Consider the following 21,879-nt stretch of genomic DNA (forward strand, 5'->3'; position numbering starts at 1 on the left):
TGGAGTGTAATGGCATGATCTCGGCTCACTGCAACCTCTGCCTCCCAGGTTGAACTGATTCTCCTGCCTCAGCTTCCCTAGTAGCTGGGATTAAAGGCACGTATCACCATGCCTGGTTAATTTTTTGTATTTTTAATAGAGACAGGGTTTCGCCATGTTGGCCAGGCTGGTCTCGAACTCCTGACCTCAGGTGATCCGCCCTCCTCGGCCTCCCAAAGCACCTGGCCAGGATTTCAACAATTTCTAAAGTAAATATCAATTTATGTTTGTTATTTCTCATAATTAGGAGTACGAAATGTACCATGTCAAGAAGATGACTTCCATCATTTCCTGGTTCATTTTAATCAAATTTTATGGTTAACGAAAATCCATTTAGAGTGGCAATATGGCACATTCAGTAATCTATTTTGAACATTCTTTCTTCTATTTTGAAGTATTCTTCTCTAACATGTTCAATTTTTTGAAAAATTATTGTTACTGACTTATTTCAACAGCTCTGAGAAACAAAAAAATTCAGTATTTCATAATTCTGTATCATATAAAGTTTTTAACAGATGATATCACATGGGATAGCTTCTAAAAGCTTTAAGGATATTTTTACTGATTTATTTCAATATAGTGTTAATTTTAGTTTTTGCCACAGCCATTTTTCATTTTGGCTGCTTTGCAATGGAGTTGTTAGAGAAACATATGTCAGATTTCCCTGTTTTATATTTCAGACCCTTTTTAAAAGTAAAAAAAAAAAAAAGCTCAAAACAGTCATTTAAACAACAATATGTAAATTATGAGAAGCACAAAAAAAAGGCACTGGATTAAGAAGTGTTGGAAAAGATAGCCCCTCCCCCAATCTTTAATAAAATCCTCCATTATGGAGAAAAACACAGCACTTATAATTTGGAAAACATAGAATTTTGTATTCCCAAAACATGAAAACCCCAGATCAAGAAAAATCCAGAATGTTTTGACGTTTGGTCAAATACTATAAAATGAGTAAGGCAGCAGAGCCTTTACTTTTACTACAAGTATCAAATATGACTAAAATTCTGAAAGAAATCCAGAGGCTATTAAAAATATTCAACACAATTAGCCATGACATTTAGATGAAGTTGTTAAAAACTGATCATAGTGAACAAACAGAAGAAGCTGTACTAGGTCAGGCATCATGGCTCATGCCTATAAATCCAGTGCTTTGGGAGGCCAAGGTGGGCAGATCACCTTAGGTCAGGAGTTCAAGAGCAGCCTGGCCAACATGGTGAAACCCCATCTCTACTAAAAATACAAAAATTAGCCAGGTGTGGCACACACGTATAAACCCAGCTACTCGAGAACGGCTGAGGCAGGAGAATCACTTAAACCTAAGAGGCAGAGGCTGCTGCAGTGAGCCAAGATCTCATCACTGCACTCCAGCATGAGCGAAAGAATGAGACTCTGTCTCAAAAGAAAAAAAGAAAAAGCTGTACTAGGAAACTGGATTAGCTGATACCAACTAAATGGTTCTTAGCTCACAGCTGCTATTTAGGACGGTAAAATTCAACCTCTTAGTAATGAGGACTTAACAAAGGCATCATACATCTGGGGTTATTCGCACTTTATGGCATGGAAGAAAAATATAACATATGGTCTCCATCTTGAAGGAGATAAGTTAGAAAGACAACAGCAACACTCTTTTAAAAAATCATAAAATAGAAAATCAAATGCAAATTGTGTGGTAGGCTATATGTGCTAAAGGAATTGAGAGGTCAAAAAATGGGTATGATTAAAGCAGTACTCAAAGTGGAACACTATAAACTGGAAAGGGGTTAAGACTAGAGTAAGAGGGAGGTTGGCATAACAACCAAAACATCTCCCTGATCCACAAGAAGCATAGTTTCATTTTTTTCCATTATGTAACTCTTCTGAGATGCAAATAAATTTTACTTCTAATTATAATCAGTAAAACCAGGCTTCCTTATTATCAATCTTCCCTATCCACGGCAGGGGTGGGGAAGGGAGAGAGAGAGAGGGAAAGTGTGTGTGTTTGGAGAAACAAACAGTACACAGAGGCACATATCCCCAAACTCAAGGCAGCATAAGAATCAGAGTTTCAAAATACATTATAGATTACAATAAACTTTTCATTTAGGAAACAAAAAAAAATCCCATTATTTTCTCATACAAAAATATTCAATGAGGTATAAATTTTTTATTTAAAAAATTTTTATTTTCGTCTGCAAATACTCAACAAATATATATTTAGTGTCTGTTATACAATAATGGCAATGAGCTTGGCACTAGGAATATAGTAGGAAAACCTACTATAACCTACTCCTCACCTTTAGGAACTCAGAGTATAGTAAAGAAGCAAATATTAAAAAGAAGTTGTCAATAATTACAAATTTGTTACATTTTTCCAGGAACTTAAAAATACTGGTGAACACTGCTGCTGGGAAACACAAGACAAAAAGTCATTAATGGTGGGTATCTGTATACACAAAGACATTGCTTGAGAAGTATCTGGAGCAACGGCAGATTGAAGATGTTTTGGATACTTTTTTCTTCAGAGCTTATTTAAAGTTGGGGCTACTCAACAGGCAGAGGTCGAGAGAGATCCAAGATGGCTGATGATTAGCAGCTCGGGCACATACCTCCCAGTGAAAGCGCAAAGAACGAGAGGACGCCACACTTTCAGACGAATATTAGTTGCTCACGGACCAGGAGATTCCCAGTGGAAGAGCTCCACGGGTCGCCAGGGCGACTCTTGTGGCCGGCGTGGCGGTTTTGCTGGTGCCTTAGCACGCCAGTTCTTGGTGCAGAGTCCGGAGATTCCCGGGCAGAAAAGCACCATCAATCTTAACACCGCTGTTTTGGCCGGCTCAGTGGATTGCTCAGATTTCGGCGCAGGGAATCAACAAGTTGGACGTCAGAGACCCAGTTAGAAAGTCGGTAATTATAAAGACGACAGACAGACAAATATATAATGAAGGGAAGAAACCAGCGTAAAAAGGTAGAGAATACTCAAAATCAGAATGCCTCTCCCTCTACAGGGGATTGCAATTCCTCATCAGTAACGGAACAAGGCTTAATAGATTACACGTGTGTTCCAATAACAGAAGCAGGTTTCAAAACGTGGGTGATAAGAAACTTCTGTGAATTAAAAGAACTTGTTCTAACCCAATGCAAAGAAACTAAGAACCTTGAAAAAAGGTTTGACGAAATGTTAACGAGAATGGACAATTTAGAGAAGAATATAAGTGAATTGATGGAGCTGAAAAACACAACACGAGAACTTCGCGAAGCATGCACAAGTTTAAACAGTCGAATTGATCAAGCAGAAGGAAAGATATCAGAAGTCGAGGACCAGCTCAGTGAAATGAAACGAGAAGACAAGAATGCAGAAAAAAGGATGAAAAGGAATGAGCAAAGTCTCCAGGAAATATGGGACTATGTGAAAAGACCTAATTTACGTTTGATAGGTGTACCTGAATGTGATGAAGAGAATGAATCCAAGTTGGAAAATACTCTTCAGGATATCATTCAGGAAAACTTTCCCAACCTGGCAAGGCAGGGTAATATTCAACTCCAGGTAATACAGAGAACACCACAAAGATATTCTTCAAGAAGACCAACCCCAAGGCACATAATCGCCAGATTTATTAGGGTTGAAATGAAGGAGAAAATACTAAGGGCAGCCAGAGAGAAAGGTCAGGTTACCCATAAAGGGAAACCTATCAGACTTACAGCAGATCTCTCAGCAGAAACCCTACAAGCCAGAAAAGAGTGGGGACCAATATTTAACATCCTTAAAGAAAAGAACTTTCAACCCAGAATTTCCTATCCAGCCAAACTAAGCTTTATGAGTGAAGGAAAAATTAAATCTTTTGCGAACAAACAAGTACTTAGAGAGTTCACCACCACCAGGCCTGCTTTACAAGAGCTTCTGAAAGAAGCACTATACATATAAAGGAACAACCAATATCAGCCTTTCCAAAAATATATCAAAAAGCAAAGAACTTTAACACAATAAAAAATTTACATCAACTAATGGGCAAAACAGCCAGCTAGCATCAAACGCCGGTATTAAACTTATATATATTTTAATTGGATAAAAAGCCAAAACCCATCGGTATGCTGCATCCGGGCCCATCTTACATGCAACAATACACAAAGACTCAGAGAGAAGGAGGAAGATTTACCAATCAAGAAGAGAGTAAAAATAAACCAATAAACAAAAAGCAGGAGATGCAATTCTCGCCTCTGATAAAGTAGACTTTAAAGCAACAAAGATCAAAAGAGGCGAGGAATGACATTACATAATGGCAAAAGGATCAATGCAACAAGAAGAGCTAACGATTCCATAGATCAACGAGATAGAAAATTAACAAGGATATTCAGAACTTGAACTCAGACCCGGAACAAGTAAACTTAATAAACATTTATAGATCTCTCCACTTCAAATACACAAAACATACATTACCACCTCACACCTATTCCAAAGGTGACTATATAATTGGAAGTAAATCACTCCTCAGTAATCGCATAGCATTTCATAGGTTTAAATTAAATATTGGTTGGCTGTTTGTTTGTTATCTTCTTCCCTTATTCCTTCCTGACTACATCATTAAGTATAATTATCAGTATAAAAGAGGTTTTCAATACCCATTACTAAATTGCATTCTAGCCTGGGCAAGAAATCAATACTCCCATTCTCTCTCCCTCTTTCTTTTCCTTCTCCCTCCTCCCCATTCTGTCTCTCTCTTTCTCTTCCTTTTTCCTCCTCCCTATTTTCCTCTCAAAAAAAAAAAAAAGAAAAAAAAAAAAAAAACAGGCAGAGGTCCTAAGGGGAGCCTTCAATGTGTATTTAAAAAAAAAAAAACGGGAAGGAAAGAAAGAAAGGGAAGAAAAAAACAGTATATGAAGGAAGTGGAACATCACTGGATGGAACTAAAAGTAGTTCAGTAATCACTGAGCTAGGGAGTAGTAACAAGAGACAAAGCTGGAGAGGCAAATACATGCATAATAATGAAGGGCCTTGTATTAGAATTGAGAAATTTCTACTTTATCCTGGAGGCAATGGGGATCCACTGAAGATATGTATGTTGAAGCTGTGACATGAACAGACTTACATTTTAAACTCTTAGTCTGGCAGACTGGAGACTTCAAGTTCTGGGAAGATGGAATAGATATACTTCCCATTCTTCCCATTAAGTACAACTTAAAACCCTAGACATTGTACATACAACAAACTGAAGACTCTGAAATGTGAAGAGAAAAACTTCCTCAGGACATTAGGACCTGATAAACAACATAATGGCAAGTTTTCTGGAGTTTCTTCTTGGTTCATATATCCCAGAATTAGAGCTAAAGAAGATAACTCATAAAAGACAACAGCTATAAAGAGAAAAAGCCCCAGTAAAAGCCTGCTCTTTCTAGCCAAAGGATTAGGAAAGGGGCAGACTAGGAAGACAGAAAACTCATAGAAAATAACTGTTCTACTTGAGATAAACATCACAGAAAAAAACTGGCCCCATATTCACCCATGTCAACGATGGACAAGTGCGGGGGTGGTGGGGGGGCTAGATTTCCAACCTCATGAGCCTGTAATGAGATGCTCAAACACATCTGCAAGAGTGGTGCCAGAAAAACAGCTGGGCGTGGTCACTCAAACCTATAATCCCAGCAGTTTAGGAAGCTGAGGAGGGCAGATCACTTGAAGACAGGAGACTAGCCCAGGCAATACAGCAAGACCCCGTCTCTATTAAAAATACAAAAAATTAGCTGGGTGTGGTCCTAGCTACTTAGGAGAATGAGGCATAAAAATTGCTTAAACCAGAGAGGTGGAGGTTGCAGTGAGCTGAGATCACACCACTGTACTCCAGCCTGGGTGACAGAGTGAAACTGTCTCAAAAACAAAACAAAATAAGTATGGTGTCAGAAAAAGATAGGACATTAATCCTCACAGCTGACAACAAGCCTCCTCTCACACACACTGTCAGTGGAAACCACACAGGGAACCTGGACTTATACCTCCAACCTGGTAGTAATAAGGTACTCCTCCCTCTTCCCTCTAGGGTAGTTTCAGAAGGGATTAAGAACTTTCACTATTGCCCAGAATATTACCACCATGTGTATGTGTAAGTGTGTAGAGAGTGTGTGTGTATGCATAATGCCATCCTCACCAAAGTGTCTGCCGAAATCTTATTGAGGGCTGGAATCCTCAATAACACTGAGCGGTAATGAGACAGCGATCCCATTTCCACTGCTGGAGTGGTGTCAGGTAAAGCCAGCTAAAATGATTTAAATCAGAGCCAGCTCTACACACAGGTATTTGACAACTTAGACCAAATGAATTAATTCCTAAAAAATCATAAACTAACACAATCTATACACTATGAGATAGATAATTTGACTAGCCTTATAACTATTGTGAAACTTAATGTGTATTTTGAAAATTATCACAAAAGATATCTCCAAGCCCAGATAGTTTCAGTGGAGAGTTCTACAAAATGCTTAAAGAGTGAACACTTACTTTTTATGATCTCTTGCAGAAAGAACAAGAGAGAATACTTCCCTATCCATTTTATGAAAATAGTATTTCCCTGATATAGAAACTAGACAAAGGTAGTGTAGTGAATGCTTACAATTGTAGTATAATTTTACAATAAATTACAGTCATCCCTCAGTGTATGTGGAGGATTGGTTCCAGCCCCGTCCCCACTGCTTATACCAAATTCATGCATACTCAAGTCTCGCAGTCAGCCCTGTAAATCCAACCATAAGAAAAGTTGGTCCTTTGTATACTTGGAATACTGTATTTTCAATCTCTGTTTGGTTGGGAAAAAAATCTGCATATAAGTGGACCCACACAGTTCAAATCTATGTTGCTCAAGGATCAACTGTATTTATAAATTTATAGCATATATAATTTTACTTTAAAATAAATCACAAATTTATAATACATGTATAATTGTATAATAATTTTATGTTGCCTCAGCATCCATTTTGAATGCAGGTTTAGCTTTCTTGTTTCAGAGGCAGGGTTTAGTCACTCTTGATGCAGTTTCCAGTTCTATACCACACCCCAGGGGCTCAAGCTGGAGACATCTCTCTCAACTAGCAAACTGAGATCCTGCCACATCCTCTAAAGGGACCATTCAAGCACTGGCTTCCAAACTTAAAGTGACCTACACTCTATTCCCTAATATACACTGCTAGTTGCCATGCTCTCCTGCTCAAGGCTCTCTGTCTCCCTGCACTCCCTGACCTCCAGGTGTGTGGCCTACAGGCCTGCCATGTACCACAAGGTCTGTAAGTACTAAAAACTCTTAGATTTTCACATTGAGGTTGTCACTGAAGCTATACCAGAAATCTGACTCAGTCTGCAAGGCTGCTCCAGAAAGGATGCATGCAGGTGGATCTCCTGCTGGTGCTCTTTTGTTCAGGCCCCTGGTGGCTGCTGGTGACAGTAGCCACCAGCTACACTGAGAGAGAAAACAGGCAGTACAAGAAAGAAAAAAGAAAAGAAAAGAAAAGGGAAGAAAAAACAGGCAGTACAATAAAGAAAGAAAAGAGAAGAAAAACTAAAGACTAATATCCTTCATGTATATAGATGCAAAAATCCTTAACAAAATATTAGGAATGGAATTCAGCAATATATAAAAATAACTGTACACCATGACCATGGTTTACACCAGGGATATATGGCTGGGTTCAATACTTTAATTAACCAATGTAATTTACCATGTTAACAGGTTACTTTTTGAAAATCATATGTTCATATCAATTGATACAGAAAAAGCATTTGACAAAATTCAGCACCCATTAATGATTTTAAAAACCCTTAGAAATACAGAAGCAGAGGGATGTGAACGCTTTTCCCCTAAGACTGAGAAGCTAGAATGTTATCATCACTCTTCTTTAACATAGTGCTGCAGGTTCTTGCAATAAAGCAAGAAAAGGCAACAAAAAGCATATAGATCAGAAATGGAGAAATAAAACTGTTCCCACCTGCAGATGACATGATTGTCAGAATTAAAAATCCCAAAGAATCTTTTTTTTTTAAACCCTCCTAGAACTAATAAGTGAGTTCAGCAACATTATAGAATACAAAATAAACATATAAAAATCAACTATATTTTATATATTAGAAATAAACACATGAACAATAAAATTAAAAATACAATACCATTTGAAATGGCTCAGAAAATGAATTACTTATCATTATCTATATATAATGGGTTAGACAGCAACACAGGTTTCCTTCGTATAGTGCCAGAACATTACTGTAAATGACAGCAAAACATTTTAAGAGTTAAAAATTTAGCTCTTATATAGAGCTAACAAAAAAGCTCACAACTACTTTGGTGAATGACATAACAACCAATTGTTGATTTGAGGATTTTTCATCAATACCACCTATTTCAAGACAGTTTTAAAATTAATTAGCAAGCTTTCAAAAGCTACTGCCATTCAAAGCCACATGCTATTAAAAATAGTAGAGATAGGCTTATGAATAAGTTTTCCAAATCTCTATTGCCTCTCTGAAGACAAATCACTGATCATTCTAGCTGGTCTTCTGTTCTACTGTTTTTTTAGCATCACACAACTCTAACATAGACATTCAATGACACTCTTAATGTTATCGTTGGTACCAAAGCAAAATCAATGATTCATTTATCATGTTCCCAATCTACAATAACTTACTTTTGGAAAGATAAAGTAACAGAGATTAGATACAGAGTTATTTTTTAGGAGTAGAGCCTCTTAAAAAAACAAAATAGCATTCATAAATAATGCTCAAAATTAAGATCACCATATATTTAATATAAAAAAGTATTAACATGGCATTTTAAAAAGTCATTTTTATAAAAGATGCCACATGATATTACTTCTTCTCTTTCACTTATTTTTGCTTAAAACTGCCTTTCCGGAGAGGCCTGACAAATTCTAGTTAAAGTAGTACCTTCTGCTTTTTCTTCCTAACGCTCCACTTATTCAGATCATGTAATGCTTCTAAACACTGAAAAAACTGCCATTTCATTTTGAGTAAAAACCAAAGACCTTACACCAATCAGTAATGCTCTACTGATCAGGCAACAAGCCCCTTTCACCCTTTTACTTCTCTAACTCATTTCCTTCCATTCTCCTTGCTTGATCATTCTACTCTAGCCATGTAGTACTCTGTGTTTTACCTGAACACTTAGGGCACATTTGATTTTAGAAGTCTTTGCACTGGCTAGTCCTTCTACTTGGAACACATATTTCACAGATAACTGTACGGCTAACCCCCTTACCTTCTTTAAGTTTGTGCTAACATATACCTTCTCAATCAGGCCTACCCTTGGGCCACTATACTTAAAATGATAAAACTCTTCATTTTGCACATGTGACTCATGCTCCTTATTCTATTCTTATTTTAAAAGCACTTATCACCTCCTAACATACTGTATCATTTACAAAGTTATATATTTACTGATTTGTTTTCTGTCCTTCACCCAGGCCAAAGCAAAGATTTTTTGTTTAGTCTGTTTTGCTTAATGTTGCATCCCAAGAGCCTGAAACAATGCCTGTTACATAGCAGATGCTCAATATATATTTGTTGAATAAATGCAATAAATGAATAAATATAATAGGTATACAAACACTTGTCAAATTTAGTCTTAATCTCAGTAATACAGATAAAATAACTGCATTAACAAAGAAAACATCCCCTCTCACAACAGCATGAGAGCTTGCTCTCTCTCTCTCTTTCTCCTTCTTGTCTCTCTCTGCCTAATAAATCACTTCCTGTAAACAAACAAACAAATAAACAAACCAAACTTTCTTGACGCCTGTATACATGCATTCTGCTTGTGTCTAGTGTCCTTCTTCCTCACTCCTCACTCACCTTTTCCTCTTCTCACAAATATGCTTTGCCAGACAAATTCCAAAATGAACAGGCCTTCCAAAAAAAGCCATCCTTGTTCACCTAAGTCTGGGTTAGGTGCTCCTCCTATGTACTCTCCATGTACCTCCGTTTATTTTTCCTCATAACCATTTCATATGTATTGCAATAACTATTTGTTTATCTGTTTCCCAGACCAAAATGTGAACTCCTTGAGAGCAGAACCCATTTTTATTGACCTTCCCTGACTAGCATGTAACTCACATCATGTAACACAGACAGGTACTCAATAGATGTTTCATGTGTGAATAAACAATTTTTTAAACATTTCCTAAATTGAATTAACAGTGAACCACAGATATTTACCTGTTACTTGTTTCCTTAGTTTTTCAATTTCTTCTTTTAAGTTTTTTATTTCTAAATCTTTGCTTGCTGTTAGTGGACCGTCAACAGTTGAATACTGCAGAGCTTGGACAGTCTGTGTTGACTCTTTAAAAAAAAGAAAAAAAGAAGTAAAAATATCACCATGTTCTAAATTCTCAAAACTAATAACATATATATTTCTTTGTAGAGAAATCTTTATACGAGTTTATAGATCAAAACATCTACTCATTGACAAAAAGCATGTGAATACGTAAAATTTAAGTCATAAAAAATCAGGCTGGGGGCAGTGGTTCATGCCTGTAATCCCAGCACTTTGGGAGGCCAAAGCAGGAAGATCATTTGAGTCCAGGAGTTTGAGACCAGCCTGGGCAGCAGAGTGAGACCTTTTCTCTACAAAAGATATAGAAAATGTCAGGGCATGGTGGCACATGCCTGAAGTCCCAGCTACTCAGGAGGCTCAGGTGGGAAAATTGCATGAGTCCGGGAGGTTGAGGTGGTAGTGAGCTGTGATCATGCCACTGCACTCCAGCCTGGGAGACAAAGTGAAACTCTATCTTAAAAAAAAAAATCCACTGCACACGTCTCCAAAATTATAATACATATATATATGAAAGACTCTACCTTCTAATATGTGAGATTTTTGGTTTTAAATACTGTTGGTGTACTCTGCCAATGAATCAATGATGTAGCCCCTTTTTCTCCTAGTAAGAACATCACCATGCGATATCTCAAAAGCCTGGTATGTTAGTCAGATGCAGTATGAAGAAGTGAATCTCATGTACAAATGGAGGGTTAGGCAAGTTAATATACATATGCAGAAGTGCTGGCCTTCCAGATTTTATGTCTGAAAGTTGAAGCCCATCTACAGGTAACTATAGCTATAGCTAATCAATTTAGCTAAAACATTTAGTTAAAATAGAAATTATTAACTTATCTTGCAGTTCTAATCAGAAAATACAGAGTATTAAAGAAACAGTAACTCTATTGAGGTTTATTCCCAGATATCACCAAAGATATGGAACAAAGAAAACATTTTTTAGCATTTTACATCAGAAATGAAATTGCCCTTCATTCTAAAATAAGTGTTCTGCTATTTATGGAGGGATTCTTACACAGTAAGTGTCTCCCTTACCATAATTCTTTATGAGTTAGTGCAAATCATTACTGATTACTTTGTGTGTGCATGGGTGCGTGTGTGTGTAAACTGCAATCTCTATATGTGTGGCAGTCAATAAATACTTGTTAATTTGAACTACAGGTTTATATTGTGCATCTGATCTTGATTTTCTGCATCCAGTAAATATTTCTTATACATTTCTTTCTTTTTGGGTTCAAAACATGCTAAAAGATTGGTCCTTTTTTGTATTTATTATTTTGAAAAGAACATCTATTATTTTTATTTTCTTTAAAGACATTTAAATTGGGAGTAGAAAATGGGGAGAGGCCGGGCGTGGTGGCTCACGCCTGTACTCCCAGCACTTTGGGAGGCCGAGGTGGGCAGATCACGAGGTCAAGAAATCGAGACCATCCTGGCCAACATGGTGAAACCCCGTCTCTACTAAAAAAATACAAAAATTAGCTGGGCATGGTGGTGTGTGCCTGTAGTCCCAGCTACTCGGGAGGCTGAGGTAAGAGAATTGCTTGAACCTGGGAGGTGGAGGTTGCAGTGTGCCCAGATTGCACCACTGCACTCCAGCCTGGCGCCTGGCATAGAGCGAGACTCTGTCTCAAAAAAAAAAAAGAAAAAAGAAATTGGGGAGACATAAAAATACACAATGGGGGGAAAGCAGGTGCTGTGGCTCATGCCTGTAATCTCTGCACTTTGGGAAGCCAAGGTGGATGGATCACCTGAGGTCAGGAGGTTCAACACCAGCCTGGCCGATATGGTGAAACCCTCTCTCTACTAAAAATACAAAAATTAGCTGGGCATGGTGGCGAATGTCTATAATCCCAGGTACTCAGGAGGCTGAATGCAATAAACGAATGAATATAATAGGTATACAAACAGGAGAAATGCTTGAACGCAGGAGGCAGAGATTGCAGTGAGCTGAGATTGTGCTACTACACTCAAACCTGGGTGATAGATAAGGACTCCATCTCAAAAAACAAACAAACAAACAAAAAACCAAAGAATACCAAATGGACATTAATAGGAGCTATTTTCCCTCCTGTACCCCACCTACCACAGGTATGAAGGTGGGGCAGGCATTCTTGCTCATTATTGCCACCTTTGGCCTCAAAACTCCTAGGTCTGCTGAAATGGGCATTTCCCACTTGTTGTAGTTATCCACTTGTCTTCCTTATCTTACTCTCTTTTTAAATAACAATTTTACATGTTGTTCTCTGCCCTTCTTTCCATTATGACTCTTTTTATTATTCTTAGTGACTTTAACATCACTAAGAATGTTAATCCATCTAACACTGACTTCTTAGGCACATAAATCCCCTACGGCAGACACCACTGGTTTTTACCCAACATCTTTTCATTTCTTCTTCCTTGCGAACCAATTTTAATTATCAGGTTGCAGTGTGCATAGGCAAGGTGGGCCCAGTCAAAACTGGTAGGTTTAAATTAATCATGGTAATTCCATTCCACATTGCCAAGTGTTGGTCAAGAATCAGGTATATGACCTGGTTAGAACTTAAACGGTATCTTGAGAAGAAGTCCACTAGGGGGCTTCAGAGAGAGGTTTTAATATGAAAAGACATATGAAACTAAATGAATCTTCCCACTTTTTGGGTCTCTGGATATGTGCAGATAGGAAGACGAAACTCTTGGTGTACTCTGCCAATGAATCTATTTAGCTCCTTTTTGTACTAGCAGGGAACATCATCATGTGATAACTCAAATGTCTGGTATGTCAGTCAGATGATATATGAACTGAATTTGGTATATAAAGACTGAATCTGGTATATGAAGGGAGGTCTTGCCTTCCAAATTTTATGTCTGAAAGTTGAGGCCTACAATATTGTAGAATCATGTAAGGAAAGCAAAGAAATTAATAGGGAAGCTACCCCAAGATTGACACTGAAACCATTTACTTCTGACTTCTTAAGACAATAAATCTATATTACTTAAGAATTCTCACACCTGTAGCCCAAAATAATCTAACTGATAGACTTCTCTCCAGCATACCCACCACATTAACTGGCCATAACCTAAACTAGTGGTTCTCTACTGCAGGTGGTACCATCACCTTCTGTGGAGGGGACAGGAGAAGGGGAATAAGTTACTGACACAGTCCATGAGGAGACTGCTGCAAGTTTAACATCTGGAAACTCAGAATGTTGAATATCTCAGGGTGTGAAACCAATTCTCATGTGAAAAAAATTACCTAACCCCAAATGCCTGTGGTTCACCAATTGAGAAATTCTACTATATACTCTGTCATTATCAATAACTGCATGCATGACCTCCAAAATTATCTCTTATCCATACAGCTTACTACTCTAGGGAACACTTCAACAATTCTTCATTCCCACAAGAAATACGAATCAATGTGTTCCTAACACTTTCCAGTTTTCTCCTCTTTACTTCCTTATCCTGGTTAGATTATTTGGTCCATCATTGCTTTGCAAATACCTTCAATTTCTTTACCCTTTTCTCCTCCATTGTACTTATTCTAGAAAGCCCCCAATCTTGACTAATTTCTATTCTTCTCCTACTCGATGATTTCACCCAAGCAGCTGAAAACGGCTGAAAAAAATACATGTCATTTAAAATTCATTATTACTAAACTTAAATAACTTGGAAATCCTATTTCCCTAGCTCATTTACTTTTCATCTTCATACTGACCATTTCACATTTTCTTTTTCTTGTCAAATATCTAATATCTCCTCTACCTTCCTTACTCTCAGCACATGACCCTACTTCGTATTTGACTTATTGTTCGTCTCCTCAAAGTAGAAGCAAACATAACAGGGGAGGTATTTTTTTCTTTATCTGTTTTTTTATTATATCCCTAGTCATGTGCAGAAGAGTTCTTGGCTGTTTGATACTCAATAAATAGCTGATAGATGAATGAATCAGTTTAAATGTTAATCTATGTCACTATGAAACAAGTTTAATACCAAAAGCCAATGATCTTAAATTTTTGTTCACTTTGCTCTGTGCAAATGACACTAATCACATGTAAAAATAATAAGAACAAATTAAAGAATTCAAAACATTAAAAAAAAAACCCAAAACATAGGAAATTTTCAGTCGTAAGGGGATGGACTAGGAAGCAAAAGGTTACTGCTTTGTTTCTCCTGCTATAAAAAGTAAAAATTCAATACATAATTTGAAAAAATCTTATTTTTAAAAACATCCTTGGTTTCTTTTACTTAGTTCTCTTTTCCTTCCCAGTTGGAGTTGGGAAAGTCAGGCACTCTGAGGTAAAGAGGCTATTACAACTGCTTCTTACCTAGAAGCCTTATCCATTTCTGTGAGTGAACTTAGGTCAAGCCTGGCTTAAACTGAGAGAGAACATGTTGAAAAAAAAAAAAACTCTTGAAGCTCCTGGAAGATGTGTGGGGATGATGCAACAATTTGGAAATCTCAAAGTCCCTAAGCATCTGGTGCTTTTATTCCCATGGTATATTTTAATTGTTGTACTTGGGGGCTGCATGGGAAGTTAGGGAGCTTCGAAAAGTCAGACTGAAATTTCTGATGGTATAAAATTATTTCAAAGAGCTGCTTGAGGAAGAGAATCTGCTTCAAATACATGGCCAGTCTCTTCATCAAGACATTTACCAAAGTTGGAAATGGTATAGGGCAGAAGGCTGAAGAGTGGAAAAAATCTCCCATAGTTTATGAAGTGAAGGACAAAAAGGCCCAACCAGGCTCTATCTAGCTCCCCATTCTGGACATTTGAAATCAAAGATAGGTTCAGTCTAATTAAAAATACAATTTAGTCTTGTCCAAGCTCAATTCTTGATGGAATGAAAAGGGAGAAACCTCTCTGTGGCAAAAATAATATAAACTTCCTTCTCTATGTTATTTTTATTCATGACATCTTTCATATGAGACATTTGGAAAAGCAGAAAAGCATGACAAATGAAAGAAAAAAAATCAGAAAGGCAGGTTCACAGATGATTCAGTTGTTGAAATTAGGAGATAAGGACCTCAAAATATTATTAAAATGTTAAAGAAAATAGAGGAAAAAGTAAACAAAGATATGGGGAATTTCAACAGAGAACTGAAAATTGAGAGAATCAAATAAATAATCTTGAACTAAAAAAGATAATATCTGAAATTCAGACTAATTAGATGGACTTAACAGCAAAATGGGTACAGCAGAAGACAGAACTAGTGAATCTGAAGGTAGATCAATAGAAAATATCTTATTGAAGCATGAAAAAAAAAAGAAAGAATGGAAGTAACACAACAGAGCATAAAGAAAATGTCAGATACCATCCAACATATATGCAATGAGAGTCCCAGAAGGAGAGGAAAAAGTACGTGAGGCAAAATACTATCTACAGAGATTATGGCTTAGAAGTTTATAAAACTGATAAAAGATATCAAACAATATTGCAAAAGCTCAGTGAATCTCAACCAGGATTTTCTGTTTATACAAAGAAAGCTAGGATTAAGATTAACAGCTGGCTTCTCAAGAAACATTATGGAAATTACTATAGAAAACAATGAAATAATAAATGTAGAGCCCTGAAAGAAAAAGCTGCCAAGCTACAATTCTAACCCAGCACAAGTATTCTTCAAAAATGAAGGTAAAAATAAAGACATTTTCAGATAAACAAAATCCTATCAAGAATTTGTCACAACACACTCACATTACAAGAAAACACTAAAGGAAGTTTTTTAGGCTGAAGAAAAATGATTCCAGATAGAAACATGGATCACTAGGGAGAAATAAAAAGTACCAAATGGGTAAATAAATGGATAAATAAAAAGATATTTAAAATTAATTAGTAAAGAAAACGTAAAGCAACAATTGAGTAAAAATGTATTAAAATATTTATAACACAGATTAAGGTAAACTATATAACAACAGTCAAACAAGGACTCATCTAAAGGTTTCTACTTGTTCGTGAAGTAGTAACAAATTATTTTTAAAAAGATCCATAAAGAACTAATAGAAAAATGGGCAAGAACCTCGAACCAAAACTTCACAAGACTAGATATCCAAATGGATAGTAAATATATGAAAAGATATTGAACCTCATTATTCCTCAGGGAAATGCAAATTAAAACCACAGCACAACACCACTATACTTCTACCAGAATGGCTGTAAGTGAAAAACGTTGATAATACCAAGTTCTGGTGGGGAGCTAGTAGAACTATGCACTGGTATAGTCACTTTGGAAAACTCTTTGAAAATATCTTCCAAATTGAAAGTTGAAAATCCTCTACTATACGGCCCAGAAATTCTATTCCCAGGAATGTATCTGAGAGAAATAGTACATAGGACCATCAAAATAAATATATAAGCATATCCACAGGAACTTTACTATAGTAGTCAACATCTGGAAATAGCCCAAATATTCACCAACAACATACTGGATAATTTTTCAGTACTGATATACAATAAAACACTAAACAGTAGTACAGAAAAAAAAGAGCAAACTACTGATATATATAAAACATGGATGAATCTCAAAAACAACATGTTGAGTAAAAGATGCCATACACAAAAAAGAATATGCTGTATGATACTATTTATATGAAGTTCAAAAACAGATAAAAATTCATTAATGGTCAAAGAAATTAGGATGACGTTTATTTCATAGTGGTAGGTTACAAACTGTGAAGGGGCATGTGAGCACTTTACCCTATGCTGGAAATATTCTACACATGAATATGGGTGAAGATTACATCAATGTATACATATACAAACATTTATTAGGCTTATACTTAAAAGTAGAATGCTTGCACACCTTGCTGTATGTATTATCACCACATTAAAAAAAAATAGAAAAACTTCAGTCACAAAAGGGAAGTAATCCATATGCAGAGATCTTTACAACTTATGGGAAAACAGAAAATAGTCCATTCTATTGATGTCTACACAGGCTTTTTCTCTACTGGGCCTCTAAAAGTATGATAGTAAAATTTTATTATTGTAAAACTTTGATTATTTCTCTCTTAGGAGTTACAAGTTCTTGATTATTTGTCCATAAATACATTCCTTCATTCACAAAATATGTTAAGTAAAATATCATCCTTTATTTTAGAGAAAAAAAGCAGAAAAAAGACATAGTAGTACTGGGGATAGATATATGGTAAATTGTCAATAGGATGGTCAGGAAAACCTTCATTGGAAGGCCTTGTTCAATTAGAGACCTGCTTTAAGTAGAGAGTATTCTAACATTCAAAGGTCAAGAGTTAAGGAGAACTCAGCAAAGGAGAGTGGGAAAGACTGGTTTACGAGGAAAAAGAAAACCAGGAAATAAAGTGTCCCAGAAGCCAAAAAGGAGAGTGTTATCACAAAGAATAAATGCTCGACAGGGTCAAATATTGCTGACAGGTTAAAAGGTGAAGACAGAAATGATCACTCGATTTTACAATACAGGATACTGAAATAGACTAGGGAAGCAAAGTAGGACTACTGGGCAGCATGAAGAGCTGACTTGAGGTAAGTTTGAATCTGAATTGATATAAGTCAGCACGTTGTGGGTGTTTTAAGTAAGTTGTCTTCAGTTGCATAGTTGCAGAGACACAGTTGTATTCACAAACCTGGTTGGGATTCTGCCAAAGGTATTTGACAAAGAGAAAGAGGAATTATAAATAGTACCATAGGATGGAGTAGATGAAATGGAGTGGAGAAAACAATCACTGAAGGTAAAGAATCAGAAACTAACTCATAATCTTAAAAAGTTCACATATATGCATTTTAAAATCACCAAATAAGACAGAAGCCATGTTGCAGAGAATGACACTGTGACAGGAGCTAGAACTCTTAAAGACTGAGCAAATAAGATACAAAAAATCATTAAAGTGCTATAATGAAGTGAGGAGGGTCCCATTTCCCCATCCCCAAAGGTATTCCCACACATTTATAAACATACATATGTACCCACAGGAAACAAAAGCTATTTTGTTGTTGTTTACTGCTAATTGTGTGATCTTATACAAATGGTGTTATGCTATGTCTTGCATAAATGTCTACAACTTGATTTTTCACCACTTAATACAAGAATTTTTTTTCAAAGATAAAACCACTTATAAGAAACAGCTCATAACACTGTTAGTCCAATTCAAAAAGTGAAAATATATTTACCTTGAAGTTTTCTAGTAAGTTCAAGTTTTTCTTGCTCAAGACGCTTAATTCTTCTTTCATAAGCTTCAGTTGCTAAGTTGTTGTCTAGAGTCCTCTGAACATTAACATCAAGATCCAGTGAGGTGGGACCAGCTGTAACTCTTAAACAGCTCCGATCAGAAAGTACGCTGAAGAAAAGAAAAAAAAAAAATGTAGGTTCATACTGTGATAAGTTAACGTTTAAAAAAGATTTTTAAACTGACTCCATATTTGTGGCATAAACATCTTTAAATTGTTCATTTTTAAAACATAGATTTGAGTATCTTGCAGTCAGCCAGCTGAAATGATTCAAAAAAAATTTTGTAAAATCACCATAAACTATTTTTAGAAGCATTTTAAAAAATAAAAACTTAAAATTCCCCAAATTATTTTGATTAAAAAACTCCCCACAAACTAGAAAATGAAGTTTGCTGAAGGGTTATTGGTAGTTTAAAATAATTTGACCACCTAGGTGAAACAGTAGTAGTCAAAAGCACCAACCATGGCCTTTTTACTAGAATTTGGAATTCAAAAGCAAGTTTCTGCCTTTAATTCAATACAATTTAAATAAAAATACTGAAACTGCTGGACATTCGGTGGTGAACAAAACAGACAAAAATCCTTGCCCATGTAGAGCTCATATTCCAGTGACTGAGACAGAAATAAACAAAATAAGATATTCATTACATTAGAAAATGTTAAATGCTAAGGAGAAAACAAAGCAGGAAAGGGAGAAATAAAGTACTGAAGGGGTGGAGATAAAAATTTAGATAAAGTAGTCAGGAAAGCTGTCACTGTGAAAGTAACTTTGGAAAAAGCTAAGTAAGGTTAAGGGGACCAGTTGAGGGAATACCAGAAGAAAGAATGTTCCAAGCAGATGAAACAGAAGTACAAAAGCCCTGAGACAAGAGTATGTCAGACATGTTCACAGGCCAGAAAGGCGGCCTGTGTGGTTGGAGTTGAGTAAACAAGGAAAAATCAACTCAGGAAGATAAAAGTAAGGCACTCATGTAGGGTCTTGTAAGAAGTTTGATTTGGAGTTAAGATATGAAGCCACTGGAATTGAGGATGGGTGGACTGGTCCCGAATAGGGGAGTGACATGTTCTGACTTATCTTTTAAGAGGATCACCTGACCAGGTTCAGAGAAATAAAAGAAAGTAATAAGTGGGTGGTTAAGATGGAGTTTTAACTAGACAAGAGGAGAGGTCTCAGTTGCACATTTAGGAGTCATCAGCGAATCTTTGAGAGAATACTAGAGAGTTTAGATGGAAAAGAGAAGTTCAAAGACTGAGCCACAGGACACTCTGATATTCACAAGCCAGGGAGGTCAGGAGGGATCAGGTATAGAGACTGAGAAAGAATGACCTTCAAGGTTAGGAGAAAAATCAGTCAAGTGCCCTAGAAGATAGAAAAGAAAGTTGGCGTTTTTTTGTGTGTTTTTTTTGAGTTGGAGTCTCGCTGTGTCGCCAGGCTGGAGTGCAATGGTGCAATCTCGGCTCACTGCAACCTCTGCCTCCTGACTTCAAGCAATTCTCCTGCCTCAGCCTCCTGAGTAGCTGGGACTACAGGAGCAAGCCGCCACACCCAGCTAATTTTTGTATTTTTAGTAGAGATGGGGGTTTCACCATGTTGGCCAGGATGGTCTTGATCTCTTGACCTCATGATCTGCCCACCTCAGCCTCCCAAAGTGCTGAGATTACAGGTGTGTGCCATCACTCCTGGCCCAAGAAGAAAGTATTTTAAAAATATGGAGCTGTGGCAAATAAGATAAGACTAAGCAAATAAGTAAGACTAGGACTGAGAAGTGGATCATTAGATTGAGCAAGGTGGTAAACATGACAACGATAAAAGCAGTTTGCATGAAGTGATGGGGGCACATACCTGACTGGAATGGATTCAACAAACAACAGTATGAGAATAATAAACAAAATATGGTCAACTGTTGAAGCAATTTTTCTATAATGTAGAGCAGAAAAACAGTTAAGAGGTAAAGGAAGTAGAATCCATATTTTGTATCTTGCATTAAGATTGGAGAAAGTACTGAAATTTGTAAGCTAATAGCAATGATCTGATGATGCAGATGACACAAGAATTAAAAAATTCATGACATAAAAGCAAAACATGCACTAGACTAGCCAGGAAGGGATGCAAGAGACTGGTCTTGCTAGAGGCTTGCACAGTTCATCCATGAAAAGAACAGAGTATTATTTGGGTCCAGCATTATGTAGGTGGTAAATGTGGTGACTGGAGCTTGTGGAAGTTGTCTGCTGTTTGCGTCAATCCTTTCAGTGAAAAAGGATGCAAGATTATCAGCTGAAAGTGAGGATGACAGAGGTTTCAAACTCAAGTAGAAAGAAATAGGCCAGATGCAGTGGCTCACATCTGTGATCCCAGAAACAAGGGAGGTTAAGACCAGAGGATGCCTTGAGGAGTTGGAGGCTGCAGTGATCTACGATTGTGCCACTGTACTCCAACCTAGATAGCACAGCAAGAACCATCTCTAAATTGTTTTAAAAATTAGCTGGGCATGGCCAGCTACTCAGGAGGCTAAGGCACGGACATCGTTTGTGCCCAGGAGTTTGAGGCTATAGTGAGCTATGATTGCACCATTGCATTCCAGCCCTTCTGCTGCCCAGAACAAGACCCCATCTCTTAAAAAAAAAAAATTATCTAGGTGAGTGGAAGAGTGAATACACTAGGGTAATACAGTGTATTTGTCAGACAAGAGGCACTTGAGTTTGGTAATCATGAATCTGAAGTAGAGCAGTAAGAATAGTCAGCTATTTTCTCTAGTCATTTGGAACTGTACAGGTACAGGTAGAGAATAAAATTTTAATAGTCAATGTTGACTTAGCAAAACGAGTATAAAAGAATGAGAGACAGCCAAAGAAACTCAAATGGCATACAAAGAGTGGTTATAATCATTCTCAATGGAATTTAAACAGGGTAAGAGGGAAATAGGGAATATAAGTGAAGTGAGGTCAGTGAAAGGATGGTAGGATCAATGAGTTGAAAGTTCTTCTGCTTAACATCTAGAGAATATTAAATAGCAAGACACTCTTCTAATTACTGCCTCCCTGCTAAAGATTAGACTCTGAGCTCTCTGTTCCATTCTTTCCTCTCCAATATGAGTTAAGACTTTTGTGTATTCTATTCATTTTGTAATGCTTAACTTTCTATTTCCAGCAATAGGCTCATTCTATTTTTTAAAAAGTTTTAATTTACAAAGCTTTCTCATACATTTTTTAGGAAACTCAATTCAATTTAATGTGATTTAAATTGTCCAAACTATGTTAACTTTTCAAACTTACCAGCTACTAGTATATGTAAAACCAACAAATGGCAGATGGTGGCCAGAAAATGCAGTATGCGTTGGTGGGGGCATTGTTTCCT

General features: G+C 36.8%; 1 protein-coding gene across 21 annotated transcripts in view; it reads right to left on the bottom strand.

Moving 5' to 3' along the window:
• Positions 1 to 21,879, bottom strand: part of CDC42BPA (CDC42 binding protein kinase alpha) — a 331,128-nt gene that overhangs the window by 135,646 nt on the left and 173,603 nt on the right. For all 21 annotated transcript variants that reach the window (XM_012459841.3, XM_012459835.3, XM_012459840.3 and 18 more), the window contains exons 9-11: positions 21,798 to 21,877; positions 18,468 to 18,634; positions 10,226 to 10,348 (exon numbers count right to left, since the gene is read on the bottom strand). In XM_012459841.3, the coding sequence (XP_012315264.1) occupies positions 10,226 to 10,348; positions 18,468 to 18,634; positions 21,798 to 21,877 (370 nt within the window). The remainder of the gene's footprint in view (positions 1 to 10,225; positions 10,349 to 18,467; positions 18,635 to 21,797; positions 21,878 to 21,879) is intronic.

Source organism: Aotus nancymaae, unplaced genomic scaffold, assembly GCF_030222135.1.
Source record: "Aotus nancymaae isolate 86718 unplaced genomic scaffold, 86718_ANA_hifiasm-v0.15.2.pri h1tg000032l_0, whole genome shotgun sequence".
Classification (NCBI taxonomy): Eukaryota; Metazoa; Chordata; class Mammalia; order Primates; family Aotidae; genus Aotus; species Aotus nancymaae.